Source organism: Lepidochelys kempii, chromosome 16 (assembly GCF_965140265.1).
Source record: "Lepidochelys kempii isolate rLepKem1 chromosome 16, rLepKem1.hap2, whole genome shotgun sequence".
NCBI classification, from domain to species: Eukaryota; Metazoa; Chordata; order Testudines; family Cheloniidae; genus Lepidochelys; species Lepidochelys kempii.
This window is the reverse complement of record NC_133271.1, coordinates 24164143-24177717: the sequence shown is the minus strand read 5'-3', so window position 1 is coordinate 24177717 and position 13575 is coordinate 24164143. Positions and strand designations below refer to the sequence as shown.

At 47.8% G+C, this 13575-nt stretch overlaps 1 protein-coding gene across 5 annotated transcripts in view; it reads left to right on the top strand.

The window, feature by feature from the left end:
- PHF19 (PHD finger protein 19) overlaps positions 1 to 12074 on the top strand; it is a 30846-nt gene extending 18772 nt beyond the window's left edge. For all 5 annotated transcript variants that reach the window (XM_073314206.1, XM_073314205.1, XM_073314203.1 and 2 more), the window contains 7 exons: positions 686 to 806; positions 2473 to 2540; positions 2746 to 2916; positions 3609 to 3696; positions 4604 to 4689; positions 5311 to 5406; positions 7194 to 12074. In XM_073314206.1, the coding sequence (XP_073170307.1) occupies positions 686 to 806; positions 2473 to 2540; positions 2746 to 2916; positions 3609 to 3696; positions 4604 to 4689; positions 5311 to 5406; positions 7194 to 7545 (982 nt within the window). In that variant the 3' untranslated portion in view covers positions 7546 to 12074. The remainder of the gene's footprint in view (positions 1 to 685; positions 807 to 2472; positions 2541 to 2745; positions 2917 to 3608; positions 3697 to 4603; positions 4690 to 5310; positions 5407 to 7193) is intronic.
- The last annotated feature ends 1501 nt before the right edge of the window (positions 12075 to 13575 follow it).

Genomic DNA, 13575 nt, shown 5'->3' with positions numbered 1-13575 from the left:
CCTGGCACTCTGCAGGTTAGCCAACTCAGTGGGGCTCAGGTATTCCAGCATGTGGTAAATCTCCCCGCATGCAGAGCCCCTTGCAGGATTTTGCCAAACAGGTCGACCTAACAGCCACTTAATCCTCCTTTTCCTGGCTCCCCTTTGACAGATTTAAACCAGCCCTTTAGCTATTTGTCTAATCCACTTTTGTGCATGTGAAAATACAATGGAACCTGCTATGACTCTCCAGACCTGCACAGCAGCTACAATGGGACGCTCTGTCCACGTCCTAGACAGCATCCCATGCTGCGGATTAACACAATCTGGTCTCAGGCCTTCTCCATAGTGCAGGCTGCACTCTGGGTTTCCATTCATGTCTAGTGAACAGATCACTGAGAGGACGTATCTGCTACTGTCTGCAGAATGGCAATTCCAGGGAAGGGACAGGCAACTTTCTCTCCCTGCTCTACTGTCAGCCACGTAGAAATCCATTCATCAGACCCCCTGAGCATCCCACGGGTTACTTGGAGTAGGAGCAGAGGAGAATGGCAGGAGTAGGGAGAAGGCAGCTGCCATGGTGATGGCAAAGCCAGAGCAGGAAGCTCAGGGTTGCAAACCTGAAGTAAATGCAAGTCCATATGAAAGCAGCTCCTGGCCTAAGTGGGGCCTGCTCTTAGCTGCTCTTGTTCCTTTGCTCCCACAGGGTCGATGTTGTCCACCTGGCCCTCTATAATCTGGGCGTGCAGAGCAAAAAGAAGTACTTCGACTTTGAGGAAATCCTAGCCTTTGTAAATCACCACTGGGATCCTTTACAGCTCGGAAAGGTAAATACATGGGGCTTGGGATTGGCTCTGGGAAGGCAGCTTGGAGGGAAGGCTAGGCGGCTGCAGGGGAAGTGACGCATGGACCATCCACCCCTTAAAGCCAGGAATGCGGCCTGGCTGACTCCAAAGAAAATAAGACCAGGGTTTCTTTGGGAGCCTCTGTTCCTGTCTGCTCAGACAGCAAAAGGGGAAGCTCATGAGTGTCACTCAGAGAGAAAGGTGAATTCAGGTGTGTTTAATAGTGAAATCCCGTGGTGATAAGCTGTGTCTCTTTGCACTCTGTGTGTCTCTATTAGTGGGAAGAAGCCATAAATCACAGGATGCATTTGAATGGTGCTCGTTTGCAAAGGAGCAGGGGGCGGTCACCTTTCTGTGTGCTTCCTTGAGTGGTACAGTGTAGGAAGTATAAAACCGCCTTTGCCTGACTCTTCCTTGGGGGTCCAGGGTGGTTTGCCACAGCGGGGTGGATTTTGTGGCTCTGGATGGACTTGGTTTGTTGCCTGCTTCGAAGTAAATCGTCAGCAGGTGTTTGTACCAGGTGCCCGGGTGCTGCGGGGTTTGTTATAATCGTTTAGTCAATGACTGTGTGCAGGGCAATGGGGGAGACAGAGGGCACCTGGCTGGGGCATTACCAGAGCTTGCAAGATTGACCTCTCGTTCTGCCTGCCCACGGAGCACACACTGTACCCGCCTCACTCTGCCAGCTCCCTGGCATGGATTCCATCCAGCAATTCTCTGGCTGGCAGAGGAGCTGGGTTTTACGGGTGGAAGGTGTTGATTGTAGACCTGCTGTAGTCCCCCTGGTAGCTGACTTGTTGGGCAGGATAGCTGGTAGCTTTCCAAAGAGCCTGGGAAAGGGCTGCTTAACCATTGCAATACTGCCATGTGTCCGAACCCAGTGGTTCTCAACCAGGGGTCTGGGGCTCCCTGGGCGGGCTGTGAGCAGGTTTCAAGGGGGCTGCCAAGCAGGGCCAGCATTAGACTTGCTGGGGCTCAGGGCAGAAAGCTGAAGTCCCACTGCATGGGGCTGAAGTCTGGGGCTCTGAGCAACTTAGCTTCACAGTGCCCCCTGTGGCATGGGGCCGTGGGCAACTGCTCTGCTTGCTACCCCTTAATACTGGTCCTAGCTTTTATATGCAGAAAACCAGTTGCTGTGGCACGGGGGGGGGGGGTGGAGATTTTATCGCATGTCTGGGGGGACCTCAGAAAGAAAAAGGTTAAGAACCCTGGTCCTAACCTACCCAGGTCAGCCTCGTGGCGGTGTGCGAGAGCTAGAGGGAAATGGACACGGCTAGTTTCACTGTCCAGGTCTAGTGAAGTGCAGGAAGTAAATGCAACCATCATTTGTTTAAAAAAATAAAATAATATAGAGCAAAGCAAGAGGAGGGATTTTAACTGTCTTAGGAACACAAGTGGGGAAAACCCAGCACGCTGATGTCCAGACAATAAACACTGCCTGAATGTTTGCATCCTGGAGGTCTGTGGGGTTTTCTTGACTGTGCATTTCTGAACTTTATGATCAAACCTGCTTAGACCAGAGCAGAAAACTGTAGTTCTGAATAACCATGGTGACTCTAACGAGCTCTCTAGCCAGCGTGTGCTCTGGGCTTTGCTGATCATCTGTTCAAGTTACTGAAATGACCTTTTGGCCAATGCTTTATCCCAGCTGACCAGCACTCCGGCCTCAGAACGCGCTCCACACCTGCTCAATGCACTCAACAGCTACAAAAGCAGGTGAGCCTGGGCGAGGGGACTGTTTGATGCAACATTTCAGCTTCAGCAGGTGTGGGGAAGTTGGAGGGGCTGAAATGACTGGGTTTGCAGAGTTTAGGTGTTGAGGTAGGATGGGTGGGAGAGGGGAAGAGTTGGCCATGAAGACTCCCATTCAGCGCTTAAAAATCAATAGCTCACGAGGGGATTTGTATCTTGTGCCCTCTAGGTTTCTGTGCGGTAAGGAAATCAAGAAGAAGAAATGCATCTTTCGCCTGCGAATTCGTGTCCCGCCAAACCCCCCAAGCAAGCTCCTGCCAGAGAAGGTACCAGGTTTGGGTGAGAATGGAGCTTCTGAGCTGAAGAAGAGAGGAAAAAGCAAATACGCCCATAAAAACGGGTCTGTGTCCACGCTTTCACTTCATACTATCCGTTGCTCCTCCTCTGCATCTGTCCTCTTAAGAAAACTGGCTTCTCCATAAACCATTTGAGCTTTCCCTCCATAGAATGTCTGCTTCTGTCTTAAACTCTGACACAGAAATGATAAGTCGTGGGGTCCCCTGGGTTATGCAGCATTCCCCAGTTCTGTGCCAGCCACTACAGTAAAGCAGCTTTCCTGGGCTCTCTTGATAATTGTCTGTTTCACAGCCTACAAACAGAGAAATTAGATTAAAAACATAGACACTCTTGCTGTACGGTTGCAGTAAAACATTATTTTATTCCTTAGAATTCAGAACACACAAGAACCCCAAAACAGAGAGAAACAAACCAGGCTGCTCCATAAAACAGAGAGGCCAAAACTCTCACCACCTTATTGCAACTGGCTCTCTGCAAACTGACTACTAGGCCTTGGTCTCACACTTCTCTCTAGAGCCCCCTAGGCTGCAAGCAGGAATAGGATTTCAAATGACAGCTCGTAAATTTTACAGTTTTCAAAAGACCACACTCCCCACCCTAGGTTTCTCCCTGGCTGCTTGGAACCAAAGTAGACATTTTCTATACACCCCCCTCAGGCCTGTTATGTGATTTACAGTCTCCCAGCAAGTCTGACTCTCATTGTTCTTTGTTTGTGTTTGTTCTTTGCTTTCACAGTTTGCTGCCTCATGAATTTCAACAGCAGAAAAGGCGAGTTGCTAGAAGAAAAAGATCAAAATTTTTGTTGGAGGATGCTATTCCCAGTGTTAGTTTCTCGCTACTCTTTCTTTTGTTACTATCCATGATGTTGTTTTTCAGGGTTGAATTACTGAAGTGTTTTGCTTCCTGTTTTTCAAACATGGAACTGGGCACCATCCTTGTGCTGCTGCTACTAACAGGCATTTAGGAGGCTTGAGTGCTTTCTCCAATTTGCCGTTTTTCCATCCGGCATGGCCCGCGCACTCCCCAGGCAGAGATGACTAATAAAGGCAGGATCAGAGTGCTAATTGAAAGTTTGCCCTTCTGGCCACAAACCAGCCTTCTGATGCCAGTAACAAGAGGCTCAGAGCAGGGAGTTCCAAATCCATCTGTTTAATCTGTGCCCTCGGGGGAGAAAGAAGACTGATGGGAAGGAGGAAGTGTCTTCTGGTGGCTAGAGCACTGGGATGAAAGTTGGGTGTCTCAGGTTCTGTTACAGGGTTTGCCACTGACGTGCTGTGAGACTTGGTCTCCGCCTCTTAGTTTCCCAGCATGAGGTGTAAAAATTGATTAAACCATTGTAAAAGACTTTGACATCCTCAGATGCGTCAAGTATAATTGTCCCCCATCCTTCCAAACGCCCTCACAGCTTCTCAGTTACAGACAAGAACCAGGGAAAATGGAACCTCAGCTGGCATGGGACATTTTATTATTTTTAATGGAAAAGGTGTCTTTAAAAAAAGAACCCTCAACCCTCCAACTCACAACCCTCCAACTGCGCCCAGCTCCGACCAGCAGCCTCCTGCATGCCCGCTCTGCAGAGGGGTAAGGGACTGTCCAAAGCACAGGTCATCTCAGAGCATGCAGTAGATGGAAGCTGGAGGCCAACGGGGGTAGGAAACGCTGGCGGTGGTTGCTCACGCCGAGTCGTGGCCTGCTGTCAGCTAATAAATGTACTCCTTTTTGCAATGCAGAGTGACTTCGCCTCGGCTTGGAGCACAAACCACCACCTGGCCAGCATATTTGACTTTACACTGGATGAAATTCAAAGCTTAAAAAGGTAAACGGCATATCTGTCCCGCAGGGCAGTGATGCCTGATGGTAAGAAGAAACCATGCCGGGTCCCTGTGCATGCGTCTCCACTCTTTGCCATGCCGGGGGTAGCCATCACTGTGGTTCAGGGGTTGCCCTCTTCACTCCCTCGTGTGCTGGGGAGAGGAGAGATGCCTGAAGGTGAAAGATGTTTGAGGGGCTTAATCAGACAAATCGGCAGTACCGGATTTATATGAGGAATCAAGATTCTCAGTGAGCACCAGCTAATCTACTTGAGCCCTGTTGGGAAATGGAAGCAGGGGGATGGGAAGCCCTTGCTGGCTGCTGGTGAAAGCCCTGTCTGGCAGGTCTGGAAGTCCTAGGGGTCTGCACTGGTTACTATGTTCCTGTCTGACTTCTGGGTTTTTAACTAACACAGTGCAGGCCCCCCAGGCTGTCCTGATAGGGACGCACACTGCTGCTCTCCTGAATGTCTCCGAACGGGCTGCATGTTTTAGCTGGTGTTCTGTTTGGAGCCGGGTCCTGTACGTACACAGCAGGGTGTCTGCTACCGACGCAGCCGGAAATGCTGGGCTCACACAGTGGCTGAGGTCTGGCCAGGATTGACTTCGGTCTCTCTCCCTTTCAGTGCCAGCTCAGGGCAGACTTTTCTTTCTGACCTGGATTCCACAGATGCTGCCAGTACATCTGGCTCTGCGACAACGAGCCTGTCTTATGAATCGAGGTAAGGGGAGGGGAATGGCTGAGACTAGGTTCTTGCCCTTTGATTTTGCATTGATCTTGACTACGCTTGACAGTTTTCTTTTAATTCCCTTTGTTTTTTCCAACCCCTGACGTGATCCTCATTAACTCTTCATTCACCCTGGCCTTCCAACCTCTGGCTTAGGTAGAGTTAGCTCTTGATGATGATGATGGGTCATTGGAAGTTATCCTGGACTCCTCTCTTCCCTGCCGTCTCTCTCAGTACTGGGCAAGCTGTCTCCCAACTACTCTGCACTCACAGTATTTCCAAGTATTGCTCATCTTTCTCTGTCTCTGCCCTGACACTAAGCAAACCAGACACTGATTAACTGGAGACCGTCCCCAAACATACGTGCCTGGCTGCAGAAAAACCCAGCTTCTGTTTTTTAAAATCTCTTCACAAGGGTACGCTGCAAAGGAGCTGGTCCCAGGTGGTCCTCGAGCACCTGGCAATAAGGATTCCTGTGTGCTTGCCTTAGAGACTCCACCTACTGTATAGCTGATGCCCACAGCTGGCGGCCAGTTTGTTCAGTGCCTATTTGAGGTCATTAAATAGAACTGCCTATTTTCCTGCCATCTGCTTGGTGGGGTGAGGGAAGCGCTGTGGTTAATGCAGAAAGGACTGGCCCTGCATTTCTCGGTAAGCAGAACTACCCTTGCTTACCTGGAGCTGATGGGTGTTTTTACATTCATAGGGATAGAAAGACTCATTATTAATGAACTGGCAGCTTTACTGAACACGTCCACTCTGCCTAGCCATCTCCACGGGACATCTCCTACCCTGCAGTCTGTTCTGTGCATAAGGACTCTTGTGGCTGTGCAGATTCCTGATGAAGTACTTGGCAAAAGCACTTTGCACAAATAAATGGATTAAAGCTCACAAGCCCCATGGGAAGCTGGCATTAGCGTCATTGCAGAAATGGGTCCATCTAGGCACCGATGGCCATGTTCAGAGAGGAGTACTAGGATATGTCTACATGGCAAAAGAGACCCATGGCAGCGAGTCTCAGCCTGGGTCAACAGGCTCGCAAGTCTTGCACTATAGATCTAAAAATAGTGTCGATGTTTGGACACAGGCTGGAGCCCAGGCTCCGAGACCCTCCCCTCTCATTGGGTTTCCAGACTCTGGCTAGAGTCTGAGCGTCCATACTGCTGTTTTAGCCCTGCAAGCCTGAGCCACTTGACCTGGGCTCTGAGACTTCCTGCTGTGTTGGTTTTTGTGCCATGTAGACATATCCTTAACCAACCTCAGGGAGTCTAAGACAATGTAACTTCAACCTTCTTCCAGTGCCCGAGTTACAGAAGTAGTGAGCCCAATTCAGAGATGAGTCTGATACAATAAACAGTCAGTGGCAGAGGCAAGACTAGAGCCCAGGAGTCCCAAGAGCCAGCCCCAGGTCTAACCACTAGACCACATGCCCTCCTGTCCTGTCACTCATCAACAGAGTTATCCTAACAAGGGGAGCTGCCTCTCTTCCTACTAATTTGAGCCTTGGATTATTAGCTCCTGGACGGTGGCTAATGGCTCGAAACCTGGCACTTCGCTTCTTTGTGCACGTAAAGTCTCACGGCAGCTGGGACGGGAAACTCAAAACCAAAACTCGCTTTCATTAGCAAACATCCTCCCTACTTGGCTGGCTCAGTGCTGGGTCAGGAGCCCTTGACATCACCAGGCATATGTCTTGTCTAAGAGCCAGCGCTGCTGCATTGTTGTTTCCTTTTGCCAGCATTTCTCTTATCCCCATCCCCTTCTCTCTCTCTCCCCCCCAGCAGAAGGAACGTGGGCAGCAGGAAACGAAAGTTGGCGGCTAAAGCCTACGCCCCAGTGGGGGGGAAGAGAAAAGGCATTGAACAAAGTGGGCCCCTGAATGGCTGTGCCTCAGAGAGCAGTGAGGCGGCCTGTGCCCCAGAACGCCAGGATGACGGGATTGACAGCCACACCTTGGAGAGCATCAGCGAGGACGACTCCTCCCTCTCCCACCTCAAGTCCTCCATCACCAACTACTTCGGAGCAGCTGGCAGGCTGGTGTGTGGGGAGAAGTACCAGGTGCTAGCCCGCAGGGTGACTCCAGAGGGCAAAGTCCAATACCTGGTGGAATGGGAAGGCACCACCCCATATTGATCCCTCTGGCTTGGACCAGCCTGGGGAACCTCTCCTAGAATTAAATAGATCTATCAATCAAACACCACCCATGACCTAAACCAAAAGAGGCAAGGGATGTGGATGAGCAGGGCTCCCGTGCTGGCCGTGCACCGATGGGAGAGAGCTTTGACAGCTCTCCTGACGCTTACAGTGAGTTGTGCAGGCGAGGTTTGAAAGGAACACTTACCGGTCTAGGGAACTGTGAAGGACTTAGGACAGGGTATAGCAGAGGCAGTTGGACATGGCAATTACATCCAAACTTACTGTGAGCTGTGGCATCGGGTGGCTAAAACTGATAGAGTTCTTGTTTTTAATGATGGTTATTTTATCGGTCATTTGTATATACAACTGGCATCGCCTAGTTACGCTTCCCCGAGGGACCCTTTGGCTAAGCCAAAGGAGCTATCTTTGTGGAAGAGAACAGTTAGTGATATGGCTTTTCATTGTGATACTCTGCTGCGCCATAGAGGCATGGTAGGCCTGTCCGAACCACCCAGCATCTGGCTGATGTCTGATGGAGTAGCTCTTGTGTTGAGAGGAAAGCAAAGAGGGAAGTTTGAGTGGAGAAAGGAAAACCAATCTGTATAGAGCTCAAACCATCATCCCCTCTAGTAACAATAAAAATGCTCTTAGGCAGAAGAACCACATCTAAGTCCACCAGTGTCTTACGATCACATACGAGCCTTAAATAACAGACCAGATTGGTCTTGTTACTAAAGCAGAAAGCACCTACGTAACCAGTTCTATAATGCCTAAGCGCCCAAATATCACATTCTTGTGCTGATAGAAAATGCTGGCCAAAGCAATTATATAGTATTTACCTCCTCATCATAGACCCATTCATTAATGGGATATATACATACGTACACTTTTAGGCCATTCACTTCCAGCCTTTCCAGCCACCGGATAGATTTACATTACAGTTGCTCTTGTCCCATGATATTAAGATGTCAAAGGATGCAGCAGCTCCATTTGCTTATTCTTTTGACAATCACAGTCTTGGAATGAATCAGACAAATGACGTGAGCTTGCCTTAAAACCAAGGAGGGCATTGTTTTGCACTGATGGCATCTTAACTGAAATGGAACCATGGGCATTTATTTTTGTAAAGATCATTTTGTTGAATGCTGCCAAATGAGTAGACAAGCCAAAAAAACCAGCCAAACAAAAAGCAAAACAAAGGAAAAGTGGCTGTGTCTCTGTGAATGAAAGAGAGATGTTTTGTGTTGGGGGAGGGAATTTCTGTTGCTGCTGCTTTTGGATACATAACAATACATATTGCTGTTTGTATTACCTGACATATACTAGCTGAACCAAATCTTTCTACTTAGCACTGCATGATCTCTGTCTTTGTTGCTCTTGCATATATAGTGGAAGAAGAGGATGTAGCCTTGCAGGGCAAGGAAGGGAGAGGCAATGCAGTAACTTAAGAATCGGAAGAACGAATGTAATAAATTATTGGAGGGCGAGCCATGTTTTCCATTATTGGGATTCAGAAAGTGACTTGCTAAGCTGAATTCTGGGATTCAGTTTGCCTACCCAATAATAAAAAAATTGCCACTCTTGTCTAATATAAAGTGATATTGTCAGGTAGCTTAGACACAATCTAGGTTGTTTTAAAATATATCTATACTTTTACAAACTCTAATATCAGTAGAAATGTTTTAGATTTTTCTTTTAAACATTCAGTGAAAAGTTATCCACACTTTATAGCCTGGTGGTGGAGAACCCAGAGTGAAACTGACAATAAACAAAAGGGACAAGGTGGGTGAGGGAATATCTCTTTTTATTGAACCAGCTTCTGTTGGTGAAAGACAAGCTTTTGAGCTGCGTAGAGGTCTTTTTCAGATGACCTGAAGTTGGTCTGATACAAGATACAACTTCACCCCACTTGTCTCTCTAATACCCTGGGACCAACCTGACTAGAACCACACTGTGGATAAACAGTGAAACTGACAACTCTCCTTTCATTGTCCAAACTGAGTGAAGTGCTAAAATTTAAACATCATAAAGGCGAAAAAAGCAAACTAGAGTTTGCGAATTCTTTCACCTTTATTAATCCCTAAAGGACATGGTTTTAACAGTGTGAATGATTTTATGACCTGGCTGTTGCAAGATGAACTGAAAAGCTCATTTTATTGAAAAAACTTTATTTAAGATCCTCAGTCAATCAGCGTGTGATTCTCCCCTAACTGTCACGGATGTAAATCAAGAGTTCAAAACAGGTGAGAGGAAAATTAGGCTCCATTTTTAAGCAGAAATCCCATAATAAAAGCAGCATTTCTTCACTGGCATCCAAATGAATGGCACAATATTGCCTTAACAGAACAGGTTAAAGTTACAAACCGAAGGCCAAATTATATGATCCTTAATAAAGTAAAACTCCCATTGACGCCACTCTTCAAATAACACCGTGGATAATCCAGGTTGTTGGGGGGTAGTTGTTTTTAATTGTAGTTTCCCTCCCCCGCAAATCTAAATTAAGATCTCTGTATTTCTGTAGTCTGAGTTGATTATATGGCTGAGACCCAGAATGGTGCATACAGCTCCTTGCTGTCCTTTGAGTGTTAGAGATTTTTGGGCCGGATTCTCACTGGATGCACCAGTGTAAATTTGAAGTATTTACATTGCCTTCAGTGGAGTTTTTCAAGATTATCCCAGAGTAACTAGGATCAGAATCTGGCCTGTTATCAGCTGCTGTAGCAGACGCAGATTAGTCTGAACATCCATTGTAGCAGGGTTTTTTTTTAAAAAAAGTCTTTCAGTTAATCTGTCAGAAATGATCTAGCGACACCTCGATGGAAAAGCTGCCACCTGTTTGTAAAATGTGGAGTCTGTCATTGGGACTGGATTTGAATCCAGCGAATGGAAACTGTGACTTTAAAAAGTCGATCTGTAGTACATCTCTACTGTTAAAGTAACATCTCACCCCTGAGGCTTGGTCTACACTACCGTCTTATGTCAGTATAGCCCCATCGCTCAGGGGGGTGGAAAAGCCACACCCTGGAGCGCTACAGTTATACGGCTCTAACCCCCGCTGTCGACAGTGCTGTGTGGACGGGAGAGCTCCTGTCAACACAGCCAATGCTGCTCAGGAAGATGGAGTTCCTACGCCAATGGGAGAAGCTCTAAGTGCTACAGTGGCATAGCTGTGCTGTCAGTATAGACAAGCCCTTAGTCAAGTGCATAGAAAGCATTATAAGACTCTCCCAATTATGCAGGTTTTGAGTGAAAAGAAACTGACTTGGCTCCTGAACCTGCATCAGATCTGTGTGGGCATGTGCCCATGGGTCTGCTTGTGTGGATCCAATTGTAGGACTGGGGTCTTTCTATGCATAGCAGTAAGTTTTTTGGTCTCTTGGGACATGATCCAAACCCCACTGGAATCAATAGGAGTCTTTCCACTGACTTCAACAGAGTTTGCGTCAAGCCGTATATAATTTTATATAATGCAGCCTTTGAGCACAAAAGCTAGTTGTGGGGTTCTTTTGTTTGTTTTTTTGCTGTTTCCAAAAGCTAGGCTTTTTTTTTAATGATTCGAAGTACTGTAGCTTTTTCATGTCCTGTGAAATACATAAGTGCTTTGAATGCAAAGAGGCAATATGAAAAAGAACCTTTATTGAATCTGCTCCTTGTTTTCAGCACATATTCAGGAGCCCCAGGAAAACCAAGAGATTTTGAGGCTTTCAGCTTAGAAATGATCAGGGGTGGGAGAGGGGGGACATAACCCTATTCCTTCTGTATTTGAAATATAGGCATTAGAGTTGGGTCAATACCCATCGCCTTTCAGAGGGGAAGTGAAAGAGACAAGACCCTGACTCTGCCATGAGCTCCGCATCACTTGTCAACTTCTGTAGGTTCTGCCTGTATGGAGCTTATAACATGGTTGGGGAATTAGTATTTAAGATCTTAAATCAGAAACAGAATACATGTGCATGCCGAAATTGCATGCAACTCCCCTTGAAAAGACAGTAGCAGAAAGTCAGTTTCTCTGTTACTTACCTGCCAAGACGAGAGAAGTTTGCAGAGCTGGGGTCCAGGGGTTCAGGCTTGGCTTAGAGCAGTATGGGGGACTCAGCTCCCTGATCTGCTCTGGGTGTTGGTGGAGTGATCAGCTGATGCGCAATGAATGAATCCTGATCTTGCCAGGTGAGGCCTTTCTGTTCATCTCTCAATTGTGTTTCCTCCCCTTTGGAAGCCACGGAATAGGCAGCGCAGTGACACCAAGAGGCTCAGAAAGCCAATGCACACTTCAGGAATGTCCGTGCCCCAGTGTGCTGCGGGTGTATGCTTTTTATTTCAGGCCCTGCAAACCAACCAACCTTCCCCACCCCCACATCTATTCCAGAGTGGGGAATGTGGAGCCTTTAAAAACGCTTTGTTCCAGAGGATGTGTTGCATTAGTTCTAATAGATCTTATAATGATTCTGTGCACCTTCTAAAGATTTATGATGTCAAGTTGCTGCTTTTAATAACCAACTTTTGTTATATTCAAGTTGTAATTAATATGTCTGATGTACAATTAAAAAGTCTTTTTTAACATCACCGGCTCTTTATAGTATCCATTATTAATCATGTGGTCGTGAACCCTAGAAACTGGGCCCTACCGAGCAAGACTCGATGGGTTCTGCTGTCTGGCTTATGGAGAGCGGCAGCTTGTCTGTCTCTGGGATTCTAAGGCCGGTCACCAGAGTGAAAGGGAACCGCAGGGTTGAGGTGCAGAGTGGCACTTTTCAGCAGGCTTCCGCTCACTTGCCTTCAGGGGCATGTAGCATTTGAAGGCTGAAGTGCCTAGTTCTCAGAAGATGCAGGGCTGCTGAATATGGGACAAGGCCAGAAGGTACCTCCCTGGACGTCTTCCTGTTGGAGATCCGGTACTTGCCTCTGGGCCTTTTGAGCCCTCTCTTGACTTGCATCCCGTGTGTGGATCAGCAGAGTCCCAGAGAAGGCTCCCTTTGAAGAGTCCATCAGTATCATTCCCCTCCTCGAAGGGTCACCATACGGCAATGGCGCTCGCTCCCCAGTGGAGCAATGCTGCCCTCACAGAGCTGGTTGCCTGGTCACTGTGGTTTAATTTAGGCCGGATACCCTCTCTCACAGAAACCTTTAGGAGCTGATCGTGGGGGGTGGAGGGAGGAAACCTTTCCGCTAATTCTTCTGTCTGGGGAGGGGGGTCAGTCCTGTAGAAGAAGCAAGATCCCACCCCAGAGCCCTGCAGCTCTCAGGGATCCATTGGAGGCCCCGAGCCAACCCCATGGATGTCCTCTGCCTCTTAGGGGATGGCACCATGGCTCCATTGGAGGCCCCGGCTATACTACTTCCCAGGGACTCCTACAGGTATGGGGGAAATACGCCACCCACTCGATCCTTACTTGTGGATCTCGCGCTGTGGAGGGTTAGCTGCATGGACAGCCGCATGCCGATCAAGCGGACGTGATGTGACTCTCGGTTACAGCATTGCCAACTCGGTTTTGTCATTAGTCACTTGATATTTGGGTTTTACTTAAAGCTCCGTCTCCTGGCGTGGTGACAATCTGTTTTCCTTTCTAGATCTTCTGTGTATGGGGAGGGAAAAAGCAGGGAAACTTGTCCTGAATGCAGCCTGAAGACTCAGGTACCAGGAAAGCAAAGCAAAGAACCCCATGGTTATTATTTTTCTTTAAATATCATGATTTTGGGGGTCTGATCTGTGATTTATTTTTTGAATACTTGGGGTTGGCAATATTGTCAAAGCCATGCATGGCTTTGGCTATTCACCTACAGTATGCTTTTCCTCCCTGCCTTCACTCCTAAAGCACTCTTGGGTGTCTGCTTGCATTGGTGGATGGGTATGCTGGACCAGGAGATGCAAACCTACCAGATAGCTCCGACATTTAGGTTTTGTGCACAGGTGGGAAAAAAACCACTGGCAACGTTTGCTGTGCTTTCTGTTATTGTTGAGTCAATTCTTGCCCTAGCAGCATTTGCAAATTGATCATTGCCGCACTCTGCTACTGCATAAGAGACAGA